General features: G+C 50.8%; 1 protein-coding gene across 1 annotated transcript in view; it reads right to left on the bottom strand.

Moving 5' to 3' along the window:
• Positions 1 to 17527: 17527 nt before the first annotated feature.
• LOC119958320 (baculoviral IAP repeat-containing protein 1-like) overlaps positions 17528 to 27696 on the bottom strand; it is a 29916-nt gene continuing 19747 nt past the window's right edge. The window contains 3 exon segments of the mRNA XM_038786759.1: positions 17528 to 17962; positions 17964 to 18081; positions 21179 to 21311. Of these exon segments, the coding sequence (XP_038642687.1) occupies positions 17711 to 17962; positions 17964 to 18081; positions 21179 to 21311 (503 nt within the window). The 3' untranslated portion in view covers positions 17528 to 17710.

Genomic DNA, 27696 nt, shown 5'->3' with positions numbered 1-27696 from the left:
TCTCTCGCTCTCTGTCTCTCTATCTCTCGCTCTCTGTCTCTCTATCTCTCGCTCTCTGTCTCTCTCTCTCATGGAAACCGGAAACGTGACTCGCAGACAACGATCTGGCTTTGTTGGGGACACTGTAACTAGGACAGACCCTGCATTGAACCCCAATACTGTCACTTCACAGCATTGCTGCCTGCCCACCCACCTTTGATTTGCACTGAGATTAAGACGTCAGGGAGGGTGGCGGCTGACTTTGAGGGCATGAACTATGCACTGAGATGTAATTGCATCGTGGAGGAGGGAGAGGGGGTGAACGACAAGGGCTTCAGCTTCGCCCCGCTCTCAGATGAGACTGGGGGAGACTCGAGGAATCACCCCGCCCACGTCCCCCTCCCCCCCGCTGAAACCACACTCGATGACCACCTCAGTACCCAATGGCTGGGGTTTGAATATTGGTTTTGCGGGGAAACCTCTCCCAGGACTGAGTTAAGCCGAGAAGGTTCACTTCATATACCTTTAGGCTTTGTCTCGCTCTTTGATCGACCGTTGGCCATTGGTCCGATATCTCCTTCGGAGGACTTACTGCCAAATTATGTTCTGACGATGCTCCAGCGAATCCTCCTCGCTATTAACCGCACGGCCTATCTTTGTGTCATCTGCAAACGTCCCGAATCATTCCTCCTGCAATAGTGGTCCGTGTCATAATATCGGGGCGACTTGATAGAGGTTTATAAGATGATCAGGGGAATAGATAGACAGTCAGAGACTTTTTCCCCGGGTGGAACACACCATTACAAGGGGACATAAATTTAAGGTGAATGGTGGAAGATATAGAGGGGATGTCAGAGGTAGGTTCTTTACCCAGAGAGTAGTGGGGGCATGGAATGCACTGCCTGTGGAAGTAGTTGAGTCGGGAACGTTAGGGACCTTCAAGCGGCTATTGGATAGGTACATGGATTAGGGTAGAATAATGGAGTGTAGATTAATTTCTTCTTAAGGGCAGCACCGGGTAGCATTGTGGATAGCACAATTGCTTCACTGCTCCAGGGTCCCAGGTTCGATTCCGGCTTGGGTCACTGTCTGTGCGGAGTCTGCACATCCTCCCCGTGTGTGCGTGGGTTTCCTCCGGGTGCTCCGGTTTCCTCCCACAGTCCAAAGATGTGCAGGTTGGGTGGATTGGTCATGATAAATTGCCCTTAGTGTCCAAACTCCTATGATTAACCTAGGACAAAAGTTCGGCACAACATCGTGGGCCGAAGGGCCTGTTCTGTGCTGTATTTCTCTATCTCTATCTATCTATCTATCTATCCACTCATGTATATAATGAGATGCAGACAGGCAGTGATTGACACATAGGATGACCAGTAAGCACACAACACAGTACAGCCAATCACCAGACAGGACACTACCACTATAAAGCCAGAGGGCACTAGGTTTCCCGCTCTCTCGGGACACAGCCACTGAGACAGTCAGAGTCCATGAGCTAGCAAGTGCAAACACCATGCGGTAGCTAGTAAGTCTGGTCAAGCTACAAGGTCACCAGTCAGTTCAGTATAGTGTTGACCCACAGCTGAATATGTACAGCAGTTCTATAGTCGAATAAAACAGTGTTGGATCTTCTCCAGAGTTAGATGTCTGTTTCAAACTTCCCTCCATCGAGTGCAGTCCACATCGAACCAACCTGCCTAACACATCGGTTAGCACAATTTCTTCACAGCTCCAGGGTCCCAGGTTCGATTCCCAGCTTGGGTCACTGTCTGTGCGAAGTCTGCACGTCCTCCCCGTGTGTGCGTGGGTTTCCTCCGGGTGCTCCGGTTTCTTCCCACAGTCCAAAGATGTGCATGTGGATTGGCCATGCTAAATTGCCCTTAGTGTCCAAAAGTGCCCTTGGTGTTGGGTGGGGTTACTGGGTTATGGGGATAGGGTGGAGATGTGGGCCTGGGTAGGGTGCTCTTTCCAAGGGGCCGGTGCGGACTCGATGGGCCGAATGGCCTCCTTCCGCACTGTAAATTCTATGAACCCAGAGCTCAGGTTTCTTCAGCTGCCTTGTGCCCAAGCGCTCGTCCAGGCCGCATGACCTCCACGACTTCCCACGTGCCACAGGATGGGCATTCTGCACGGGCGAGGTGCCCTACCAAACCTGAAGGTAACTTTTGGACAATTGATTATAAACCAGAGACCAAAAATGAGACAAACGTACCAATCAGCTCTTTCTCCTCTATCTATAAAGTAGCTAAGTGAGGGTTATGAAATGCCGTTACGTATTTCTACAATGCAGCCTCTTACATGTGTGAATTAATTACTTTTCAAATTAATTAATTTTAATTAACAAGCCGTAATGTTCCCAATAAGATGGCTGAAACAAAAACCTTACCTATAATAAAACTTTCCAGGTACCAATAAATTGTACTAATTCTTAAAAGGAAAAACGAGCGAAACACTCACTGACCAATCAGTGTGTTCCCTATCTCGCCCCTCACCTCTCGCGCCCTTTGAACTCTAACCCCTCGGGACTGCTGGGAAGTGTGTTAGACCTTAAAAAAAACCCAGCCCTTTCCAACCAGCCCTTAGAGTCTGTCTACAGGAGAAAGCTGGGTTACTGATGCTAATCTCACTTCCTGCCGTGGTTTTAGAGAGCTTTCAAATCCATTGATAATGAAATATTTATTGCGAACACAGGATTGGACGTTGAAGTGGTTTCCACAGCAACACCCAGGCAAATCAGTGAGCTCTGTCACCAAGCCATCAGCAAGGTTGATTTTCAATTGAAATATTTGGATTTTATTCATTGTCACGTGTACCGAGGTACAGTGAAAAGTATTTTTCTGCGAGCAACTCAACAGATCATTAAGCACATGAAAATAAAAGGAAATACATAATAGGGCAACACAAGGTATACAATGTAACTACATAAGCACCGGCATCGGGAGAAGCATACAGGGTGTAGTGTTAATCAGTTCAGTCCATAAGAGGGTTGTTTCGGAGTCTGGTAACAGCGGGGAAGAAGCTGTTTTTTGAATCTGTTCATGCGTGTTCTCAGACTTCTGTATCTACGGCCCGATGGAAGAAGTTGGAAGAGAGAATAATTCGGGTGGGAGGGGTCTTTGATTATGCTGCCCGCTTTCCCCAGGCAGCGGGAGGTGTAGATGAGTCAGTGGATGGGAGGCAGGTTCGTGATGGACTGGCTGTGTTCACGACTCTCGGAAGTTTTCTTGCGGTCCTGGGCCGAGCAGTTGCCATACCAGGCTGTGATGCAGCCCGATAGGATGCTTTCTATAGTGCATCTGTAAAAGTTGGGAAGAGTTAATGTGGACATGCCAAATTTCCTTAGTTTCCTGAGGAAGTATAGGCGCTGTTGTGCTTTCTTGGTGATAGCGTCAACGTGAGTGGACCAGGACAGATATTTGGAGATGTGCACCCCTAGGAATTTGAAACTGCTAACCATCTCCACCTCGGCTCCGTTGATGCAGACAGGGGTGTGTACAGTACTTTGCTTCCTGAAATCGATGACCAGCTCTTTAGTTTTGCTGGCATTGAGGGAGAGATTGTTGTCGTTACACCACTCCACTAGGTTCTCTATCTCCCTCCTGTATTCTAACTCATCGTTATTCGAGATCCGGCCCACTATGGTCGTATCGTCAGCAAACTTGGAGATGGAGTTGGAGCCAAATGTTTGCCACGCAGTCGTGTGTGTACAGGGAGTAGAGTAGGGGGCTAAGTACGCAGCCTTGCGGGGCACCGGTATTGAGGACTATTGTGGAAGAGGTGTTGTTGTTATTCTTACTGATTGTGGTCTGTGGGTCAGAAAGTCGAGGATCCAGTTGCGCTGACATTTGAGAAGAAAACGAATCATTGACCCCAAACAAGACCCTGAGAGGACTGAGGTCAGGAACAGCGTTACCATGGTGAAACATCTTGCAAGGCTGACTGGGTAGTGTGACCCTTCAGTCTTTGCCCCCTGGATAAATCTCCCAAAAGAGCCCCGCTACAGCTTCACTCCCGAAAGTCACTTTCACTCCCTTTGACTGTGAGCAGCCTCCAGCTTCACAGCTGAAGGCTATTTCAAAGGAGGATTCGCCCTTGTCAGTGAAGATAGCACTTCACACTTTTGAACTCTCAAGTGCCTCCTCGGAGGCACAGGTGCCATGTCTCAGAGGATGATTAGTGCATTGCATGTCCAGCAAACCTTGACGCCCAACAGAGTTGCCTGAACTCGGGGAACGTCTGTGCCATAGAGGCAGCGGCCAACAATCAAACCGGTAAAGAGCAGAGCTTCACCACTAGGGACTCACTTGCGGCCGAAGGGTAAGTGTGTGGTTGAGCGGAGGGCAGCTGGCAGGGGCCTGGGTTGAGCGGAGGGCAGCTGGCAGGGGCCTGGGTTGAGCGGAGGGCAGCTGGCAGGGGCCTGGGTTGAGCGGAGGGCAGCTGGCAGGGGCCTGGGTTGAGCGGAGGGCAGCTGGCAGGGGCCTGGGTTGAGCGGAGGGCAGCTGGCAGGGGCCTGGGTTTGAGCGGGAGGGCAGCTGGCAGGGGCCTGGGTTGAGCGGAGGGCAGCTGGCAGGGGCCTGGTTGAGCGGAGGGCAGCTGGCAGGGGCCTGGGTTGAGCGGAGGGCAGCTGGCAGGGGCCTGGGTTGAGCGGAGGGCGAGCTGGCAGGGGCCTGGGTTGAGCGGAGGGCGAGCTGGCAGATGCCTGGGGTCCAGGGGTTCCTGATCTGGCCTGGGGGGGGGGGGGGGGGTGCAGGGCGGGATTGGCCAGCACAACTGGCTGGCGCTCTGAGAGAAGGCTGGGCAGCCATGGTCAGGATGGGGGAGGCCTGGAGGATTCCAGGGTCCCGGGATGGAAGCCTAACTGATTGTCGGTCTCCGTTGCCGATTCCTTCCAGACACAAATATGTTTGCTGGAGGTGCACCCCACAGAGGCTGCCCTCGTTCTGCTTGTCACAGCCGAGGCGGGCAGGTACTGAAGGCGGCAGCAACGCCAACACAGGCTGGAGGTGGCACCCCATGTGGAAGGGCCGCCTGCAAACCCTGAATACCCAGCCCCCCCCCATCCAGCTGAGGAGGGGGGGGGGGGGGGTGCCAGAAGGAGAGGCCTGTGAGGGCCCAAGGTGCACAGTGCGTTGTTGGTCTTTCCATGAGCTGATGGACTTCATTTGCTGCAGAAGGCTCATCTCGGCAGGGAGACAGTGCTGCTCCTCTGCCAGGTCCGCGCGGACATGGAGTCCCGTGGAGGAGGAGGACACCCCCACCCAGTGGCCATGAAGGGCACCGCAGCCTTAACCTCTCTGCCACCGGGTCATTCAGAATACAGGAGGGAGATAGAGAACCGAGTGGAGTGGAGCAGCGACAACAATCTCTCCCTCAATGCCGGCAAAACTAAAGAGCTGGTCATTGACTTCAGGAAGCAAAGTACTGTACGCACCCCTGTCAGCATCAACGGGGCCGAGGTGGAGATGGTTAGCAGTTTCAAATTCCTAGGGGTGCACATCTCCAAAAATCTGTCCTGGTCCACCCACGTCGACGCTATCACCAAGAAAGCACAACAGCGCCTATACTTCCTCAGGAAACTAAGGAAATTCGGCATGTCCACATTACCCCTACCAACTTTTACAGATGCACCATAGAAAGCATCCTATCGGGCTGCATCACAGGCTGGTATGGCAACTGCTCGGCCCAGGACCGCAAGGAACTTCAGAGAGTCGTGAATACCGCCCAGTCCATCACACGAACCTGCCTCCCATCCAATTGACTCCATCTACACCTCCCGCTGCCTGGGGAAAAGCGGGCAGCAGAATCAAAGACCCCCTCCCACCCGGCGACTCACTCTTCCAACTTCTTCCATCGGGCAGGAGATTCAGAAGTCTGAGAACTCGCACGAAACAGACTCAAAAACAGCTCCTTCCCCGCTGTCACCAGACTCCTAAATGACCCTCTATGGACTGACCTCATTAACACTACACCTGTATGCTTCATCCGATGCCGGTGTGCTTATGTTAGTTACACTTGTATATCTTGTGTTGCCCTATTATGTATTTTCTTTTATTCTCTTTTCTTCCCATGTACTTAATGATCTGTTGAGCTGCCGCAGGAAAATACTTTTCCACTGTACCTCGGTACACGTGACAATAAACAAATCCCATCCAATTCCGGGGCTCGATAGGGGACCTGGGCGGCATTTCACAATCTTTCAGTCCCAGATGTTTCTGGGAGATGATTGATGTTCTGCGTGCCCTGTATACCCAGGCATCTGACTACATCATCTTCAACCCTGGACAAGGCCCGCCAAGATGCTCGGGCTGCAGGATTCGCTGCCCTTTCTGGGTTGCACAGGTACGGGGTCCCTGCGAGCACCGAGGAATCAGGGAGTGCCCTCTATTCACAGGTAGATGTTCCACTTCCTGAAAGCTCAGACCGTGTGTGCGACTACCACCCCAGGATCATGCACGTGTATACCCGCCACCCTGGGTGTTGGGGCATGACAGCTACATCCTGGGGCACCAGGAGATCTATGGTGGGACCACCCCAGGACGGCGGGTGGGTCCGTGGGTAACACGGGGTGGTGGTAGTGTTCTGTGCCCGCCCACACTCTGGCACAGCAATGAGGTGACAGGCTGGAGGAGGAGGAGGAGGCGGAGGGACATGCGGCCTCGGCTGAGGAGGGGTGAGAGGAAGAGAACCTTGAGGATGAGCCCAAGGAAGGAGGACAGGTTGCGGCGAGGGTCGGACATGGCAGGCTGAGCACGGTGGCCTCATCGTCTCCGGATTCTCCTTGTCCAAGGCTGTGTCCGCCTGCGAAACACTTCCCCCTTCCTTCCCCCTCCCCAGACCCCCAATCATACCGCCCCTCCCCGACCACCCTGTTTCCCCCCCCTTCCAAGCCCGCTGTGAAGATAATGTGACAGAGGCTTCACCTGTATGAAGTGTGAAATGTTTCAATAGTGACAGAGTGTTTAATGTAACAGCTTAACATTCCCCCGAGCTATGGGTAGTGACCTACACCCAGCGCCAAATCAGTAATCCCCACACTCATTGATCTTTTGTGGCCTACTGCCACGCCTAGGTGTGTGCCCAGGATGTGTGTGCCTAGGCGTGTGCCAAGGATGTGTGTGCCTAGGCGCTGTGCCCAGGATGTGTGTGTCTAGGAGTGTGCCCAGGATGTGTGTGCCTAGGCCATGTGGCCAGGATGTGTGCCTAGGCGTGTGCCCAGGATGTGTATGCCTAGGCGTGTGCCCAGGATGTGTATGCCTAGGCATGTGCCCAGATGTGTGTGCCTAGGCGTGTGCCCAGGATGTGTGTGTAGGCATGTGCCCAGGATGTGTGTGCTAGGGCATGTGCCCAGGATGTGTGCCTAGGTGTGTGCCCAGGATGGTGAGCTGAGGCATGTGCCCAGGATGACCATCAGCAGCTGGAAGCGGCCTGCTGCTTGCCATGCCCTCTGGCCTTTGATGACTTGGAGGACGTCCGACATATTGGTATGACTGGCATTGCACGTGTCACCCTGTTCTGACCGTTGCCCTTGAGATTCTCAGGTGCCAGGCAGGGGTGGAGGGGAGGGGGGGGGGGGATTCAGAAGAACTGGAGAACCCCATAGCCCTCCTTGGCAGCAGGTCCCGGGATGGGCTTGTGAGACAATGGACATGTGGTCAGTGAGCGAGCAGGATATTTTGTGGCACATCAAGAACTCATTGAGGTAGGCCATCTGGATGAAGGGGCAGTGGATCCAACCTTCCCTGGCGCCGCAGGCCACTGCCGTCTCCTCGGGCAAACCCTCGACTTCCAGGACCCAACCACGTAGGGGGTGAGGACTCGGATCTCTGGGATTCTCCACCCCCCCCCCCCCCGCCCCCCCGCCTTGGCCCTTTCTCGTTTATTATGGGCTGTCTTCTGCTACGGGGCAAAGAGAGGGCATTGTGAGCTGCATGCTTGATGGGTCTATGGTAGACGGCATGCTTGGTCATGAAGGGCGCAGGGTGGGTTGCAGAGGTACCTGGGGAACGAGCAGGAAGACTCGGACGTGGGGAGGGAGTGAGGTGCCAGCCCGGGGGGGGGTGGGGGGAAGGAAAACGGATTCGACCCCCAGCGGATTGGAAAAACGCTGATGTAACACCCTTATTCAAAAAGGGAGGGAGGCAGATGTGGGGAAATTACAGACCAGTTCGTTTTAACTGTCTTTGCAATTTGTTAGAATCAATTATCAAGGGCGTAATATCAGGACATTTGGAAATTCAAATCTCCATCCATTCGAGTCAGCATGGTTTTGTGAAGGACAATTCACCTAGAAGATGGTAACACGCACAGTAGATCATGGGGATCTGGTAGATGTAGTATATCTGGACTCTGGTAAGGTGTTTGTTAAGGTGCCGCACAGAAGGTTGATTCACAAGGTGAGATCACACGGGATTAAGGGTAAATTATCAGTTTGGATCGAAGACTGGCTGACGGACAGGAGAGTCGAGACAAATGGGTCTTTTTCTGGTTGGCAAGATGTCACTAGTGGGGTGCCACTGGGTTCTGTCCTGAGGCCCCAAGTATTTGCAATCTACATTCACGACTTGGATACAGGGATGGGGCGGCACGGTAGCACAGTGGTTAACACTGTTGCTTCACAGCACCAGGGTACCAGGTTCGATTCCCGGCTTGGGGTCACTGTCTGTGCGTAGTCTGCACGTTCCCCCGTGCCTGCGTGTGTTTCCTCCGGGTGCTCCGGTTTCCTCCCACGAGTCCCGAAAGACGTGCTTGTTGGGTGAATTGGACATTCTGAATTCTCCCTCCGCATAACCGAACAGGGGCCGGAATGTGGCGACGAGGAGATTTTCACATTAACTCCAGTGCAGTGTTGATGGGAGCCTACTTGTGACAACAATAAAGATTATTATTATTAGACGGTTGACACTAAAATAGGTGGGACAGTAAGTTGCAATGAGGAAATGGGAATCTTAAAAAGGATACAGATAGGTTAGGCGAGTGGGCCAAAATGCGGCAGATGGAGTTTAGCGTGGATAAGTGTGAGGTCATCTATTTTGGTCAGGAAAATGGACAAGCAATTTCTTATCTAAATGGGTAGAGACTTGGGGGAGCTCCGATACAGAGGGATCTGGGTGTCCTAGTGCATGAGTCACAGAAAACTAGCAAGCAGGTACAGCAGGTAATAAAGGAAGCGAATGGTATGTTGGGATTAATAGCTAAAGGAATAGAGTATAAAGGTAAGGAAGTGTTGCAGCTGGACAAGGCATTGGTGAGGCCACACCTGGGGTATTGAGCACAGTTTCGGACCCCTTTATTTGAGGAAGGATGTAGTGGCATTGGAGGCAGTTCAGAGGAGGTTCACTCAATTGATTACAGAGATGAGGGGTTTGTCGTATGAGGAGAGATTGAGCAGTTTAGACCGATATTCTCTAGAGTTTAGAAGAATGAGGGGGGATCTAATTGAGGTTTACAAGATGCTAATAGGTCTGGATAAAGTAGACGGGGAGCGGATGCGCCCTCTTGTGGGACATTCTGGAACCAGAGGTCAGAGTCTGAGGATAAGAGGGAGCAAATTTAAAACCGAGATGGGAGAAACTACTGGCTGGATTCTCCAATTCTGGGCGATGTCCCCACGCCAGAGTGGGAACGGCAGTGTCTTCTGCCAGAACAAATAGCACAAACCGGCCACCGATGTAGCTGGGGGGTAGCATGCCGGCAGCGTAGAGCACCAGGATCTAGCTGCCGATAGGGCCCCCGAGAACTGTGGGCCTGTGGCCGAGCGCATGCTTATGGCGGCGGCCTGCAGCAGCTGGGCCCGGCCGTATGGCGGAGGCCGTTCGCGGACCCGGCCGTGAAATAGTTCCCTCCCCTTTTCGCCGGCTCGTGCGATCTGGACCACCCTCCCCACAGCGCCCCCAGCCTTGAGGAATGCTCCCCCCCCTCCCCCGCCTGTGGATTGGCACTTCCCCGGACTATGGCGGCGCTGGACCGGAGAATCCACCTACTTCTCCCAAAGGTTTGTCAATCTGTGGAATTCGCTACCCCAGAGTGCAATGCATGCTGGGACAGTGAGTAAATTTCAGGAGGAGGTGGGCAGATATTTCATAGATTTCATAGAATTTACAGTGCAGAAGGAGGCCATTCAGCCCATCGAGTCTGCACCGGCTCTTGGAAAGAGCACCCTACCCAAGGTCAACAACTCCACTCTATCCCCATAACCCAGTAACCCCACCCAACACTAAGTGCAATTTTGGACACTAAGGGCAATTTATCACGGCCAATCCACCCTAACCTGCACATCTTTGGACTGTGGGAGGAAACCGGAGCACCCGGAGGAAACCCACGCACACACGGGGAGGATGTGCAGACTCCGCACAGACAGTGACCCAAGCCGGAATCGAACCTGAGACCCTGGAGCTGTGAAGCGATTGTGCTATCCACAATGCTACCATGCTGCCCCTCAATTAGTAATGGGTTGAAGGGTGATGGAGATCGGGCAGGACGGTGGAGTTAAGGCCAGAATGAGATCAGCCATGATCGAATTGAACGGTTAGTCAGACTCGAGAGGTTAAATTGCCGACTCCTAATTCTTGTGTTCTAAGAAAGAGCTATTCTGCATAATTCCACCTTCCAGCTCTGGTCTGTGATCCGGTGAAGTTGTGCTCAATATTTCCGAGCATCTGAAAAGCTTAAGGAAAAATTTTCATGCGTTTAAAACTAATGGTGCGCGATAGAGTTCAGCAGAGGGAGATTGCCGTGGATGGGACTGTGATACAGAGAGAGGCGAGTAGATGGAGATTGCTGAGGATGAGACTGTGATACAGAGAGGATCCAGCAGAGGGAGATTGCTGAGGGTGAGACTGTGATACAGAGAGGTCCAGCAGAGGGAGATTGCTGAGGGTGAGACTGTGATACAGAGAGAGCGAGTAGATGGAGATTGCTGAGGATGAGATTGTGATACAGAGAGGATCCAGCAGAGGGAGATTGCTGAGGGTGAGACTGTGATACAGAGAGAGCAGCAGAGGGAGATTACTGAGGGTGAGACTGTGATACAGAGAGAGTCCAGCAGAGGGAGATTGCTGAGGATGAGACTGTGATACAGAGAGAGTCCAGCAGAGGGAGATTGCTGAGGGTGAGACTGTGATACAGAGAGATTCCACAGAGGGAGATTGTTGAGGGTGAGACTGTGATACAGAGAGAGTCCAGCAGAGGGAGATTGCTGAGAGTAAAGTGTGTCATGCAGAGAGAGTCCACAGAGGGAGATTGCTGAGGATGTGATTGTGATACAGAGAGAGTCCAGCAGAGGGAGATTGCTGAGGGTGAGACTGTGATACAGAGAGAGTCCACAGAGGGAGATTGATGAGGATTAGACTGTGATACAGAGAGATTCCACTGAGGGAGATTGCTGAGGGTGAGACTGTGATACAGAGAGAGTCCAGCAGAGGGAGATTGCTGAGGGTGAGATTGTGATACAGACAGAGTCCAGCAGAGGGAGATTGCTGAGGGTGAGACTGTGATACAGAGAGAGTCCACAGAGGGAGATTGATGAGGATTAGACTGTGATACAGAGAGATTCCACAGAGGGAGATTGCTGAGGGTGAGACTGTGATACAGAGAGAGTCCACAGAGGGAGATTGCTGAGGGTGAGACTGTGATACAGAGAGAGTCCAGCAGAGGGAGATTGCTGAGGGTGAGACGGAGATACAGAGAGAGTCCACAGAGGGAGATTGCTGAGGTGAGACTGTGATACGGAGAGAGTCCACAGAGGGAGATTACTGAGGGTGAGACTGTGATACAGAGAGAGTTCAGCAGAGGGAGATTGCTGAGGATGAGATGGTGATACAGAGAGCGTCCAGCAGAGGGAGATTGCTGAGAGTAGAGTGTGTCATGCAGAGAGAGTTCACAGAGGTAGATTGCTGAGGATGTGATTGTGATACAGAGAGAGTCCAGCAGAGGGTGCTTGCTGAGGGTGAGACTGTGATACGGAGAGCGTCCAGCAGAGGGAGATGGCGATAAAGAGAGAGTCCACAGAGGGAGATTGCTGAGGATGTGATTGTGATACAGAGAGAGTCCAGCAGAGGGAGATTACTGAGGGTGAGACTGTGATACAGAGAGATTCCACAGAGGGAGATTGCTGAGGTGAGACTGTGATACAGAGTCCAGCAGAGGGAGATTACTGAGGGTGAGACTGTGATACAGAGTCCAGCAGAGGGAGATTGCTGAGGGTGAGACTGTGATACAGAGAGATTCCACAGAGGGAGATTGCTGAGGGTGAGACTGTGAGACAGAGTCCAGCAGAGGGAGATTGCTGAGGGTGAGACTGTGATACAGAGTCCAGCAGAGGGAGATTACTGAGGATGACTGTGATACAGAGTCCAGCAGAGGGAGATTGCTGAGGGTGAGACTGTGATACAGAGTCCAGCAGAGGGAGATTTCTGAGGGTGAGACTGTGATACAGAGAGAGTCCAGCAGAGGGAGATTGCTGAGGGTGAGACTGTGATACAGAGGGGATCCAGCAGAGGGAGATTGCTGAGGGTGAGACTGTGATACAGAGAGAGTCCAGCAGAGGGAGATTGCTGAGGGTGAGATGGTGATACAGAGAGAGTCCAGCAGAGGGAGATTACTGAGGGTGAGACGGAGATACAGAGAGAGTCCACAGAGGGAGATTGCTGAGGATGAGACTGTGATACAGAGAGAGTCCAGCAGAGGGAGATTACTGAGGATGAGACTGTGATACAGAGAGAGTCCACAGAGGGAGATTGCTGAGGGTGAGTCTGTGATACAGAGAGAGTCCACAGAGGGAGATTGCTGAGGGTGAGACTGTGATACGGAGAGAGTCCACAGAGGGAGATTACTGAGGGTGAGACTGTGATACAGAGAGAGTTCAGCAGAGGGAGATTGCTGAGGGTGAGACTGTGATACAGAGAGGATCCAGCAGAGGAAGGTGACTGAAGATAGGTGTGTGTGTCCTTATTAATATGTACATGTTTTGGTGTGTGTCTTGGGACTATCTGTGTGTGTCTGCGGTTCCCTGGATCTATGTATGTGTCCAGCGTGTGTGTGTCCTTCACTCTCTCTGTATCTGTGTTCTGTTCCTGTCCTGGGAGTGTTTGATGGGGACAGTGTAGAGGGAGCTTTACTCTGTATCTAACCCGTGCTGTACCTGCCCTGGGAGTGTAGAGGAGCTTTACTCTGTATCTATCCCCTGCTGGTACAGATACTGCCCCGGGAGTGTTTGATGGGGACAGTGTAGGGAGCTTTACTCTGTATCTAACCCCATGCTGTACCTGTCCTGGGAGTGTTTGATGGGGACAGTGTAGAGGGAGCTTTACTCTGTATCTAACCCCATGCTGTACCTGTCCTGGGAGTGTTTGATGGGGACAGTGTAGAGGGAGATTTACTCTGTATCTAACCCCGTGCTGTACCTGTCCTGGGAGTTTTGATGGGACAGTGGTAGAGGGAGATTTACTCTGTATCTAACCCTGTGCTGTACCTGTCCTGGGAGTGTTTGATGGGGACAGTGTAGAGGGAGATTTACTCTGTATCTACCCCGTGCTGTACCTGTCCTGGGAGTGTTTGATGGTGACAGTGTAGAGGGAGCTTTACTCTGTATCTAACCCCGTGTTGTACCTGTCCTGGGAGTGTTTGGATGGGGACAGAGTAGAGGGAGCATTACTCTGTATCTAATCCCGTGCTGTACCTGTCCTGGGAGTGTTTGATGGGGACAGTGTAGAGGGAGCTTTACTCTGTATCTAACCCCGTGCTGTACCTGTCCTGGGAGTGTTTAATGGGGACAGTGTGGAGGGAGATTTACTCTGTATCTAACCCTGTGCTGTACCTGTCCTGGGAGTGTTTGATGGGTAGTGTAGAGCGAGCTTTACTCTGTATCTAACCCCGTGCTGTACCTGCCCTGGGAGTGTTTGTTGGGGACAGTGTAGAGGGAGCTTTACTCTGTATCTACCCCGTGTTGTACCTGTCCTGGGAGTGTTTGATGTGGACAGAGTAGAGGGAGTTTACTCTGTATATAACCCGTGCTGTACCTGTCCTGGGAGTGTTTGATGGGGACAGTGTAGTGGGAGCTTTACTCTGTATCTAACCCTGCGCTGTACCTGTCCTTGGAGTGTTTGATGGGGACAGTGTAGAGGGAGCTTTACTCTGTATCTAACCCCGTGCTGTACCTGTCCTGGGAGTGTTTGATGGGGACAGTGTAGAGGGAGCTTTACTCTGTATCTAACCCCGTGCTGTACCTGTCCTGGGAGTGTTTGATGGGGACAGAGTAGAGGGAGCTTTACTCTGTATCTAACCCGGTGCTGTACCTGTCCTGGAGTGTTTGATGGGGACAAGTGTGAGGGAGCTTTACTCTGTATCTAACCCCGTGCTGTACCTGTCCTGGAAGTGTTGATGGGGACCAGTGTAGAGGGAGCTTTACTCTGTATCTAACCCCGTGCTGTACCTGTCCTGGTGTTAAACTAGGCGAATGGAACAGAGAATTCGGCGGTTTAAATTCTTTCAAGATTCAAGTTGGGATTGTGATCTGAAACTTTCACCCTGAAAAGCGTCGCAAGTTGCGCTGGGAGAAATCTGACGGAAACTGTTTTCCATTCTGAGAGATTCCTGCCTTTGTCGAAACAAAGTGATGGGTGATTCCCTGTTCCCGGGGGCAACGCCCCCTCACCCTGCCGGGCCTGCCGCCAGCCCAGGGTGGCTCCAGTGGGAGGCGTCACTGACAAGCGATGGGAGTAGGGAACGGCACTGTGGTGGGGGGGGTGGGGCTGCCCGGAGAATCCGCAGGCGATGTTCGGTAGATGAACCCCCCGAGACAATCAAAAACGTCAACAATCTCTTGTTGTGACACCCTGGGCTAGAGCGCGGTCAATTCACGCCCCACTCGCCCCGGAGTCACAACTGTAGCCATCTGGGGACGGCCACTTACAACCAGAACAGGGTAAGGTCGCAAAGCATCATGGCGAAAAATGGACAATGCGAGATTCAGGCAGGCTCGGGGCCTGGATGTATATTTGTGAGCGAGGAATCCAGACGGTATCGAAACCCCCAACCCATTAGCATTTTGATGGCCCTCTCCGCTAGACAAAGGACTGATACTCGAGTACCGATACAATCCCAGACATTTCGGTGCCACTCCATGTATTCAGGAAGCCCAAACAACAGGGTCAATGACCGCTTAGGGCATGCCCAGCCATCAAGGCACCCGCCCCTCTATTGGTTCAAATCAAACACCGTGATCAGGAACTACCCAATTAAGGGGGTCCAAACCGAAGGAGCGCCCAAAAGAGCGCGAGACTCCCCAAAAGAGAGACACTGTCATGTGTTCAATCTCTCTTGGACCTGGCGCTCCAGCAACATCACCTCCAACTACGCACCACCAGAAAAGCAAGTCCAAGTTCAACCCCCGCTACCAGACGGATGAGCCCAGCTGAGCAGCAGTTACTTCTCAGACCCAGCAGATCCAGATTCCACAAAGGCACTGTTTCGTCTGACCTAAGCCGGGTGCCTGAAGTTAAGTACAGGTTGTCATAGTCGATAGGTGTAGTTTAACTAGTAGTGTTTATGTTGCATGAATTAATCTTGTATGTAAATAAAGTACCATTGAACTACTAACTGGTGTTTGGCTCTTTGATCGATATCCGGTTGAACCTTGTGGTGGTATATTTGATACCTGGCGACTCTGATAATATCGATATCAAAGGAAAGAAGGAACAACCTCGCTGACGGCCATATTTACAGTCGGTAATAAAAAGCAACACAACACAAGTGAATCAACCAATAATTCGTGTAAAAATTACCCCTAAGTCTTTGACCCTTGACAGCCCAATATCACACCCACCAGGTTTGTAGTGGTAAACACAATTTCTGTTTATTTACACCAAGAATAAACGTAGAACCTACAGTGCAGATAGAGGCCATTCGGCCCATCGAGTCTGCCACCCACCCACTTTAGCCCTCACTTCCACCCTATCCCCGTAACCCAGTAACCCCTCCTAACCTTTTTTTTGTACACTAAGGGCAATTTTGGACACTAAGGGCAATTTATCATGGCCAATCCACCTAACCTGCACATCTTTGGACTGTGGGAGGAAACCGGAGCACCCGGAGGGAATCCACGCAGACATGGGAGAACGTGCAGACAGTGACCCAAGCTGGGAATCGAACCTGGGACCCTGGAGCTGTGAAGCCAACAGTGCTAACCACTGTGCTACCGTGCTGGCCCATAAAGATGAAATACGCAGCAGATGCAGTTGGTTAAGTATTAGGGAAGTATCTAACACCTACTTTAACTTGCCTCCTCACGCTCTACACACACACACGCACGCCAGGCAGACAAAAACAGAGGGGTGGAAAAAGGGGGAGAAATGTAAGTGAAAGAGAAAGAGTCTTCTGCTTCAGATGATGGTTCCCAGCATGCCTTCTTCACGGTGAGCTTGTAGATTGCAGCCTTTGATCTTCAGCCCGCACTGTTTTTCCTGCAGTTTTTAAAAGCACCGTATGCGCAGGAGTGTGATGGAATACTCTCCACTTGCCTGGATGAACGCAGCTCCCAACAACACTCAAGAAGCTCAACACCATCCAGGACAAAACAACCCTGCTTGATTGCTCCCCATCCGCAAACATTCACTCCCTCCCCCCACCGACGCACAGTGGCAGGCCGTGTGTACCGTCTCCAGATGCCCCGCAGCAACTCACCAAGGCTCCTTAGGCAGCACCTTCCAAACCCACGGCCTCTACATCTAGAAGGACAAGAGCAGCAGATACCTGGGAACCCCGCCACCTGGAGGTTCCCCTCCCAGTCACTCCCCACCCTGACTTGGGGAAATATATCGGCCGTTTCCTTCACTGTCGCTGGGGCCAAAATCCTGGAACTCCCTCCCTAACAGCACAGTGGGTGTACCTACACCACACAGACTGCAGCGGCTCACTCACCACCCTCTCAAGGGGCAATTAGGGATGGATAAGGAATACTGGGCCCGGCTAGCGACGCCCACATCCCACAAACTAATTAAAAATATTCACTCGGGGAGCAGGGTGAATTCTTGAAGGGACACACTTTTCTGGAGTAATGGAAGAGCGGGGGGTTGAGAGGCCAGTGAGGAGCTAGCACAGGTCTGAGGGGCTGAATAGCCTCCTCTGGTGCCCTGTGTCACATTGTGACGTTAATCATAGAATTTACAGTGCAGAAGGACTCCATTTGGCCCCATCGAGTCTGCACCAGCCCTTGGAAAGGGCACCCCATTTAAGCTCACACTCCCCCCCCCCATCCCCGTAACCCGGTAACCCCATCCAACCGTTTTGGACACTACGGGCAATTTAGCACGGCCAATCCACCCTAACCCGCACGTCTTTGGACTGTGGGAGGAACCGGAGCACCCGAGGAAACCAACGCACACAGGGGAGGACGTGCAGACTCCGCACAGACAGTGACCCAAGCCGGGAATCGAACCTGGGACCCTGGAGCTGTGAAACAACCGTGCTAACCACTGTGCTTCACAGCGCCAGGGTCCCAGGTAATTTGGACTCTGAATTCTCCCTCCGTGTACCCGAACGGAATGTGGCGACGAGGAGATTTTCACAGTAACTTCATTGCAGTGTTAAAGTAAGCCGACTTGCGACACTAAAGGTTATGATTATAAATTAAACTGGTTTTAACCGTTCACCCAGAATGCCGAGCAAACAAAACTCCCATCAACCTAGCAACGGGGCCGACACCCACGCCATTGGATCCTTTAGCGCCCCACCATCTATTTTACCCATCAGCCTGTACGATGGGGGTGAACGGGAGCGTCCACTGCCACAGCAGACGCATACGTCGGGACTGAGGGTGATTCTCCTTCATGGCGTTGAACATGTTGAAATCCATGTCGTCCAACATCCAGCTCAGCATGTGGATTGTGACTAAGGCAGGGAGCCGGGAGACGCACCGCACAAAGGCTTTGAAGGTGTCGGGCTGGGGCTTTAGCTGGTTCGTGTAAATGCGGGAAAGGTGAAGCTCCCTCAGCTCGTTCGCAGTTGTCCAAGGTCAGGAAGAAGTCCCTCCAGCCCAGGTCGCTGAGCTCTTCGTTCAAGCCCAGGTTCAGAGTCTGGAGCCTCGGGAGGTGCCGCTTTTGGCCACTTGCGCTGGTCGGGGGGAGGGGGAGAGGAAAGTAGCTCGTGAATGACAAGGCGGGATTCGAACTTTAAGAAATCTCGAATACGTTACGGAGCAGTGCAGCAGGAGGTTTGTACATCAATTCAATCAACAAGTAAAGGATGTACCCGTCTCTTCGGCCCCTGCGCTCGCTGACTTCAGATACGGCAACACCCTTCATTTTAGAATTCACATCCTTCCTTCCAGACCCCTTCAGGGTCTAACCCCCATCTCCTGATCTCATGTCATCTCTTCCAGGCCCCCTACCCTCCAAGATCCCTCCAATACTATCGACTGGCTTGGCGAAGATTCCCATCGCTCCGCCATTGCCGGCCACGCCTTCAGCTGTCCCCCCAAGCACTGGAATTCCCTTCCTAAACCCTCTCCCCTGATCCCCTACCTCCCTCAGTGGAGACCCCCCCCCCCCCCCCGCCTCACGTGCTCGCGTACAATTCTGTCAGGCGAGGCCTCCCCAGGATTGCTGGCTTTCCAGGCCCTGGCGTTCCGACTCACCCATTTCAGCAGGCCTCCGGTCGTCCAGGTCATTGTTGATGGTGAGGACCCTGTAGGCTCTGCAGTTCTGCCAGCTGTGTGAGTCAAGGGGGCGCCACACCCTTGCAGAGGTGCAACTCTTCCAGCTTCCCAAGAGAGCCAAGCACATGAGCTGAGGGGAGAAGATTGGAAACAGGGTTAGGAGCCTCCACCCAATAACCAATACCTCATTCTCCCGAGTTCTGCTTTTCACTGCGTGATGTCCCAAAATGCGCCCTCCACCTCCGCCTCGACTTTATTGACTGTTTTTTTAATGATCAATTCTTTTTTCCAATTAGGGGCAGTTTAGCATGGCCAATCCGCCTCGCCTGCGCATAGAACATAGAACATAGAACAGTACAGCACAGAACAGGCCCTTCAGCTCCTCGATGTTGTGCCGAGCAATGATCACCCTACTCAAATCACCAGTGTATCCACACCTATACCCGTAACCCAACACCCACCCCCCCCAACCTTACTTTTTTAGGGACTACCTACGGGCAATTTAGCATGGCCAATCCACCTAACCCGCACATCTTGGGGTTGTGGGGGCGGAAACCCACGCAGACACGGGGAGAATGTGCAAACTCCACACGGACAGTGACCCAGAGCCGGGATTTCGAACCCGGGTCCTCAGCACCATGAGGCAGCAGTGCTAACCACTGTGCCACATGCCACCATTACTTTATTGACGTCTCATTCCCAGTTCTTTTCAGTTGAACCTTCTGCGATGTGATTTACCCTTCATGTGTCGGCCATGTCACCCGGACGAGTAATCCAGAGGTTAAAGCTCTGGGGACTTGGGTTCGAATCCCACCCAGGGCAGTCCTCAGTTAAATTAATTCTCACGGGGCGGTGAGAATTCTCAGGGGCTTGACGGGAAACGGGTCGTCATCACTCTGCCTGGCCGACACGTGGCTCCCGACCCACAGCAATGCAAAGGGCGTCGAGTCACACCTGCCCCTGAAATGGCCCTCGGCAAGCCTCTTAGATCGAGGGGACAATTGGAGATGGGACAATTGGGGATGGGGCAATTGGAGATGGGGCAATTGGGGATGGGGCAATTGGAGATGGGGCAATTGGAGATAGGACAATTGGAGAGGGACAATTGGAGATGGGGCAATTGGGAGGGGCAATTAGGGATGGGGCAATTGGGATGGGACAATTGGAGATGGGGCAATTGGAGATGGGACAATTGGGGATGGGACAATTGGAGATGGGGCAATTGGAGATGGGGGCAATTGGAGATGGGGCAATTTGGGATGGGGCAATTAGGGATGGGACAATTGGAGATGGGACAATAGGAGATGGGACAATTGGAGATGGGGGAGCAATTGGAGATGGGGCAATTTGGGATGGGGCAATTGGAGATGGGACAATTGGAGATGGACAATTGGGGATGGGGCAATTGGAGATGGGACAATTGGAGATGGGGCAATTGGGGATGGGGGAAATTGGAGATGGGGCAATTGGAGATGGGACAATGGAGATGGGACAATTGGAGATGGGGCAATTGGAGATGGGGCAATTGGAGATGGGGCAATTGGAGATGGGGCAATTGGGGATGGGAACAATTGGGGATGGGGCAATTGGAGATGGGACAATTGGAGATGGGTCAATTGGAGATGGGGCCATTGGAGATGGGGCAATTGGAGATGGGACAATTGGAGATGGGGCAATTGGAGATGGGACAATTGGAGAGGGACAATTGGAGATGGGGCAATTGGAGATGGGGGTGCTCAGGGCCCATGAAGGAACTAACAAGAAAAACTCCCCTCAGTCAAACCTTCGCTTCTTCTGCGAATCTTTCCCAAAGAGGCGGCACGGTGGCACATTGGTTAGCACTGCTGCCTCACAGCCATCATGAACCCGGGTTGGATTCCGAGCTTGGGTGACTGCAGTTTGCACGTTCTCCCCGTGTGTGCGTGGGTTTTCCTCCGGGTGCTCCAGTTTCCTCCCGCAGTCCAAAGATGTGCAGGTTAGGGTGGATTGGCCCGTGATAAATGCCTCTTAGTGGTCCATAATTGGGGTTGCAGGGTGATGGGTAAAGGGCGGGGGTGGGGGGGGGTAGAGGGCCGAGGCAGGGTTGCTCTTTCGGAGGGGGCGGTGCAGACCCGAAGGGCGAATGCCTCCTTCTACACTGGAGGGATTCTGAGATTCCGACCATGAGGAGCGGAACGGGGAAGTATAAATTCTACCGCGGGTGTGTTGGACGTCGCTGGCTCAGTAACTTATTGCCCATCCCAATGCCCCTTGAAAAGATGGTGCTGAGGGGGAACCGCCTTTACCCGGGGGGGGGGGGGGGTGGGGGTGCGGCAGGGGGGGGTGGGGGGGGGGGGGACTGGTCTCCCACCGGGAGTGGCTGAGGGGAAAAAATGTGGGAGACCGTGAGGGGGGAGGCTGAGGGAGACGGGAATGGATTTGACGACGAAGAGTTTGAGGGGGAAGAAGTTGGGAGGACGTTCGAGCGGGACTTAAGGGCCGGCATGGACCCCCCCCCCCCCTCCCCCCGCTCCGGCAGCGTTCCCACCGGAACATTTCCCTCAATTCCCTGACTGCGGGCGCACAGAGCAGCGAGCAAGGACTGAAAACCCAAATCCCGAAAGCCTCCGATTTCCTCCGGGCGGGGAAAATCCGTGGTCCGGAATATCCAGTATTTTGAGGTTCTGGAGCTGGCTGAGCGAAGCCGCTGGAAGAACGCAAACAAACACAGTTTGAGTTTCCCGACGGGCTTCTCAGGAGGTGGGGGGGGGGGGGTGGCGGTCAGGGTTAACGCACAGACCACTGGAATGGTTCGGTGAGAAACTGTCTTTTCCACATTTTCGAGGGAGAATTCCCGAATTGTCGGATGAGGTTCGGACAAGCTCAGTGAGCAAATTAAATCCACAAGCATAACATAGAATACGCTGTTTGTATTTAGGCTTGTATGTATTTACATCTATGGCGAAGGTGCATTATATGCATGTATTTCTGTTGCGTATTGCCTGTATCTTTGCATGCGTGTGTCATTTGTGTGCGCGCTTTTGCCAATTTTGTGTGTCGGTGTGCATGTGTGAGCATTTGGTTTCTCTACGTGGTTTGACTTGTGTGTGTGTGTATTTTGTGTGTGCATTACTGTCTATTTATGTCCGCGTAATTCTGGTTTAAATGTTTGGTGAGAGAGTGTATTTGTGTGTGTGTTTGTGGTGCGAGAGAGTGTATTTGGGCATGTGTCTGTGTGTCAAAGAGTGTACTTGTGTGTTCGGCTGTGTGAAAGTGTATTTATGTTTACATGTGAGAGAGTGTATTTATGTTTGCGTGTGAGAGAGTGTATTATGTTTGTCTGTGTGTGTAAGAGTATTTGTGTATCTGTGTGAGAGTGTATTTGTGTGAGTGTGTCTATGTGAGAGAATGTATTTTGTGTGCGCGTCTGTGAGTGAGAGTGTATTGTGAGTATGTGAGAAAGTGTATTTGCGTGTGTTTGGGTGTGAGAAAGAGTGTAATTGTGCATGTGTGTGTGAGTGTATTTGTGTGTGTGTGTGAGAGTGTATTTGTGTGTGTGTGTGAGAGTGTATTTGTGTGTGTGTGTTTGTGTGTGTGAGAGTGTATTTGTGTGTGTGTTTGTGTGTGTGAGAATTATTTGTGTGTGTGTGAGAGAGTGAGTTTGTATGTGTGTGTGTTTGTGTGTGTGAGAGTGTATTTATGTGCGTTTGTGTGTGTGAGTGTATTTGTGTGTGTGTGTGAGAGTGTATTTGTGTGTGTGTGTGAGAGTGTATTTGTGTGTGTGTGTTTGTGTGTGTGAGAGTGTATTTGTGTGTGTGTTTGTGTGTGTGAGAATTATTTGTGTGTGTGTGAGAGAGTGAGTTTGTATGTGTGTGTGTTTGTGTGTGTGAGAGTGTATTTGTGTGTGTTTGTGTGTGTGAGTGTGTGTATGTGTGTGTGTGTTTGTGTGTGAGAGTGTATTTGTGTGTGTTTGTGTGTGAGAGAGTGTATTTGTGTGTGTTTGTGTGTGAGAGTGTAACTGTGTGTGTATTTGTGTGTGTGAGAGTGTATTTGAGTGTGTATATGTGTGTGTGAGAGTGATTTGTTTGTTTATTTGTTGTGTGGAGAGCGTATTTGTGTGTGTTTGTGTGTGTGAGAGTGTATTTGTGTGTGTGAGAGTGTATTTGTGCGTGTTTGTGTGTGTCAGAGCGTATTTCTGTGTATTTGTGTGTGGGAGAGTGTATTGTGCGTGTTTGTGTGTGATGAGAGCGTATTTCTGTGTGTGTCGATGTGTGAGAGTGTATTTGTGTGTGTGTTTGTGTGTGTGAGTGTATTTGTGTGTGTGTCTATGTGTGAGAGTGTATTTGTGTGCGTGCCTGTGTGTGTGAGAATTAATTTTTGTATGAGAGAGTGTATTTGTGCGTCTGTGTGGGAGAGTGTATTTGTGTGTGTGTGTGTGTATTTACGTGTGTGTTTGTGTTGTGTGCGAGTGCATTTGTGTGTGTGTTTGTGTGTGCGAGTGCATTTGTGTGTGTGTTTGTGGGTGTGAGAGTGTATTTGTGTGTCCTGTCTATGTGTGAGAGTGTATTTGTGTGTGTGCCTCTGTGTGTGAGAATTTTTTGTATGAGAGAGTGTATTTGTGCATCTGTGTGAGAGAGTGTATTTATGTGTGTGTTTGTGTGTACGAGTGCATTGTCTGTGTGTTGGTGTGTGTGCATTTGAGTGTGTGAGAGTGTATTTGTATGGTGTGTGTGTGAGGGTGTATTTGTGTGAAGGTGTGTGTGTTAGTGTATTTGTGTGTCTGTGAGTGTATTGTGTGTCTGCTTGTGTGTGTGAGTGTATTTGTGTGTGTGTTTGTGTTTGTGAGGTATTTGTACGTGTGTTGTCTGTGCGTTTGTGTGTGTATTTGTGTGTGTGAGAGTGTATTTGTGTGTGTTTGTGTGTGTGAGAGCGTATTTCTGTGTGTGTCGATGTGTGAGAGTGTATTTGGGTGTGTGTTTGTGTGTATGAGTGTATTTGTGTGTGTGGGTGTATTTGTGTGTGTGTGAGAGTGTATTTGTGTGCGTGCCTGTGTGTGTGAGAATTAGTTTTTGTATGAGAGAGTGTATTTGTGCGTCTGTGTGGGAGAGTGTATTTGTGTGTGTGTGTGTGTGTATTTACGTGTGTGTTGTGTGTGCGAGTGCATTTGTGTGTGTGTTTGTGTGAGCGAGTGCATTTGTGTGTGTGTGTGGGTGTGAGAGTGTATTTGTGTGCATTTGTGTGTGAGAGTGTATTGTGTGTGTGTGTGTTTGTGTGTGAGTGTATTTGTGTGTGTGTTTGTGTGTGAGAGTGTGTTTCTGTGTGTGTATGTGTGAGAGTTATTTGTGGGTGTGCCTCTGTGTGTGAGAATTAGTTTTGTATGAGAGAGTGTATTTGTGCATCTCTGTGAGAGTGTATTTATGTGTGTGTTGTGTGTGCGAGTGCACTTGTCTTTGTGTTTGTGTGTGTGCGTTTGTGTGTGTGAGAGTGTATTTGTATGTGGTTTGTGTGTGAGAGTGTATTGTGTGTGTGTGTGAGTGTGTATTTGTGTGTGTGTTTGTGTATGTGTGTGTGTGTGTGTTAGTGTATTTGTGTGTGTGTTTGTGTTTGTGAGTGTATTGTATGTGTGTTTGTTTGTGCGTTTGTGTGGGTATTTGTGTGTGAGAGTGTATTTGTGTGTGTTTGTGTGTGTGAGAGCGTATTTCTGTGTGTGTCGATGTGTGAGAGTGTATTTGGGTGTGTGTGTGTGTGTGAAAGTGTATTTTGTGTATGTGGGTGTGTGTGAGTGAGTTTGTGTGTGGTTTGTTGTGTGAGTGTATTTGTGTGTGTGAGAGTGTGTTTGTGTGTGAGAGTGTTTGTGTGAATGTGTGTGTGTGAGTGTATTTGTATGTGTGTTGTGTGTGTGACTGAGTGTGTGTCTGTTGTGTGTGTGTGAGCGATTTGTGTGTGTTTGTGTGTGTGAGGTATTGTGTGTGGGTGTGTGTGTGTGAGTGTATTTGTGTGTGTGAGTGTATTTGTGTGTGTGTTTGTGTGTGTGTGAGTATTTGTGTGTGTGGTGTGGTTTGTGTTGTGTGTTTGTGTGTGTGTTGTGAGTGTGTGTATTTGTGTGTTTGTGTGTGAGTGTATTTGTGTGTGTGTGTGCGCGTGAGAGTGTATTTGTGTGTGTGAAAGTGTATTTTGTGTGTGTGTTGTGTGTGTGAAGTGAGTTTGTGTGTGTTTGTGTGGTGTGTATTTGTGTGTGTGTGTGCGTGAGAGTGTATTGTGTGTGTGAAAGTGTATTTTGTGTGTGCGTTGTGTGTGTGAGAGTGAGTTGTGTGTGTTTTGTGTGTGTGAGTGTATTTGTGTGTGTGTGTTGTGTGAGAAAGTGAGTTGTGTGTGTGAAAGTGAGTTTGTGTGTGTGTTTGTGTGTGAGTGTATTGTGTGTGTGTGTGTGTGTGTGTGTTGTGTGTGTGTTGTGAGTGTGTGTGTGTGTGTGTTTGTGTGAGTGTATTTGTGTGTGTGTGTGTGCGTGAGAGTGTATTTGTGTGTGTGTGAAAGTGTATTTTGTGTGTGTGTTGTGTGTGTGAAAGTGAGTTGTGTGTGTGTTTGTGTGTGTGTGTGTATTTGTGTGTGTGTGCGTGAGAGTGTATTTGTGTGTGTGAAAGTGTATTTGTGTGTGTGTTTGTGTGTGTGAGAGTGAGTTTGGTGTGTTTTGTGTGTGTGAGTGTATTTGTGTGTGTGTTTGTGTGTGAAAGTGAGTTTGTGTGTGTGTGTGTTTGTGTGTGTGTGTATTTGTGTGTGTTTGGGTGGTGTGTTGTGTGTGTGTTTGTGAGTGTGTGTTTGTGTGTGTGTTTGTGTGTGAGTGTATTTGTGTGTGTGGGTGTGTGCGTGAGAGTGTATTGTGTGTGTGTGAAAGTGTATTTTGTGTGTGTTTGTGTGTGTGAAGTGAGTTTGTGTGTGTGTTGTGTGTGTGTGTGTGTGAGAGTGTATTTGTGTGTGTGTTTGTGTGTGCGAGAGTGAGTTTGTGTGTGTTGTGTGTGTGTGTTCGTGTGTGTGAGAGTGTATTTGTGAGATTGTGTTAAAAACTGGGTAATCATTGTGACTCCTCGACTGCTGCCCACAAACACTGTTTGGACCCACAGGTGGAGACAGACGACGCAAAAATTGCAAGGTGTCCCAGCGTCTGATTCTGACCCTCTCCAAAATTAGACCCTGGAGGGAACAGACGGAAAGCGGAAGAGGAAGAGAAGGAAGAGCCAAAGAGGAGAGGAGAAAGAGCGTCGATCGCGACTTGTTTTCTGCGTAACTGACCAAAGGCGCGGGTTTCGACGGTGACAGGTGAAAATCACTCAGGACCAGCTCCTCCAGTCTGGAACACGCGGTTAACGCCTGGTGAGTTCCTCAAACTCTGGGACTCTGCCGCACTTCAGACGGAATGTTCGGAGTGCGGGGCAGCTCCTGAGGAAGTGAGCTGGAAAGTGAAACATTTTACACGTGAGCTGAAGACAAAGGAATTGAAGGAGATTCACAAGACCCCGCCGATGATATAACTGCCTGGGAACAAGGCGGGAACCCCGCCTTCACACTGGTGGTCTCCGCCACAACCAATGGCTTGGCAATAATTCTGAAAAACGCGCAGCGTCAAACCAGAACCACGATTGCCAAAGCTGTTGATCGTACATTCAAAACTACTCAGCCTTTTCACCTTGAACTTCACCTCAACCATTAACATTTCCACTCCACCCAAACCCGCATCGTATTCGATCAAGTTCTGTTTTTCCAAAAACAAACATGGCTCCGCATCAAAACTTGTCTTTTGCTTCATGCGATGACAGAAATCGGCAAATTTGCTTTGTTAAAGCAAAACAATGTTATTCTATAAACTCAGGTTAACCTCTTTAAAACATACAGTGAACATCTTAGCAACCATCAATTCAAATAGAACCCCCAAGAATACAACACTAAGTAATCCTTTAAGCTTCCCTTTTAACATCCGTAAGACTTAAAAAAGAAATTTTAACAGAAGCACATCAGGTTAAAGTCACTACTGAGAGCAGTTATTAGTTTTAAATCACAAAGGATCGATTTACAGTGTTAGATTACAGAGCAAGATCCATACACCTTCTGGCTGTGACTGCAGCAATCCAGCTCTGAAAACAAAACTAAAACACCCCCTGCAGCAAACAGCCTAAAACAAAAGTAAAAAGCTGACAGACAGCCGAGCTCCACCCACTCTCTGACATCCCTGATAAACACCCATTTCTTAAAGGTACATTCTTAAACACCCATTTCTTAAAGGTACTCTCACATGACAACAGTGAAACTATTAATGGCATAAAAATCCAATTGGTTCAATCTGAGGTGGCTTAGCTGTCGGAGATGACGGACCGGCTGCTTTAGTGACTGGAAGCCCCGTGTCCAGTGGCCGACCACAGGGATCTGTGCTGGGTCCCCGATTGTTTGTCGCCTATATAAACGACATTGATGACTATGTGGGGGGTAGGATCAGTAAGTTTGCGGTTGACACAAAGATTGGCCGGGTGGTTAATAGTGAGGTCGAGTGTCTTGGGTTAAAGGAAGATATAGACGGGATAGTCAAATGGGCAGAACAGTGGCAGATGGAATTTCACCCTGAAAAGTGTGAGGTGATCCACTTGAGAAGGAGTAATGTGACCAGGAAAGTATTCAATGAAAGGCCTGACACTGGGAAGTTCTGAGGAACAAAGGGACCTTGGGAGTGTTTGTCCAGAGATCTCTGAAGGCAGAAGGGTAGGTTAATGGGGTGGGTGAAAAAGGCAAATGGGACACTCGCCTTTATCAATCACGGCACAGATTACAAAAGGTCATGTTGGAGTTGTATCGAACTTTGGTGAGGCCACAGCTGGAGCACTGGGTGTAGTTCTCGTCGCCACATTATAGGAAGGATGTGATTGCGCTGGAGGGGGTGCAGAGGGGATTCACCAGGATGTTCCCTGGGATGGAACGTCTCAGTTATGGAGAGAGGTTGGATGGGCTTGCGTTGTTTTCTCTGGAGCAGAGACTGAGGGGCGACCTGATCGAGGTGGACAAGGTTGAGGGGCACGGACAGGGTGGATAGGGAGCAGCTGTTCCCCTTA

This window comes from Scyliorhinus canicula, chromosome 29 (genome assembly GCF_902713615.1).
Source record: "Scyliorhinus canicula chromosome 29, sScyCan1.1, whole genome shotgun sequence".
Taxonomy (NCBI): Eukaryota; Metazoa; Chordata; class Chondrichthyes; order Carcharhiniformes; family Scyliorhinidae; genus Scyliorhinus; species Scyliorhinus canicula.
Note: the sequence above shows the minus strand (reverse complement) of the source record. Positions and strands in the feature narration are given on the sequence as shown.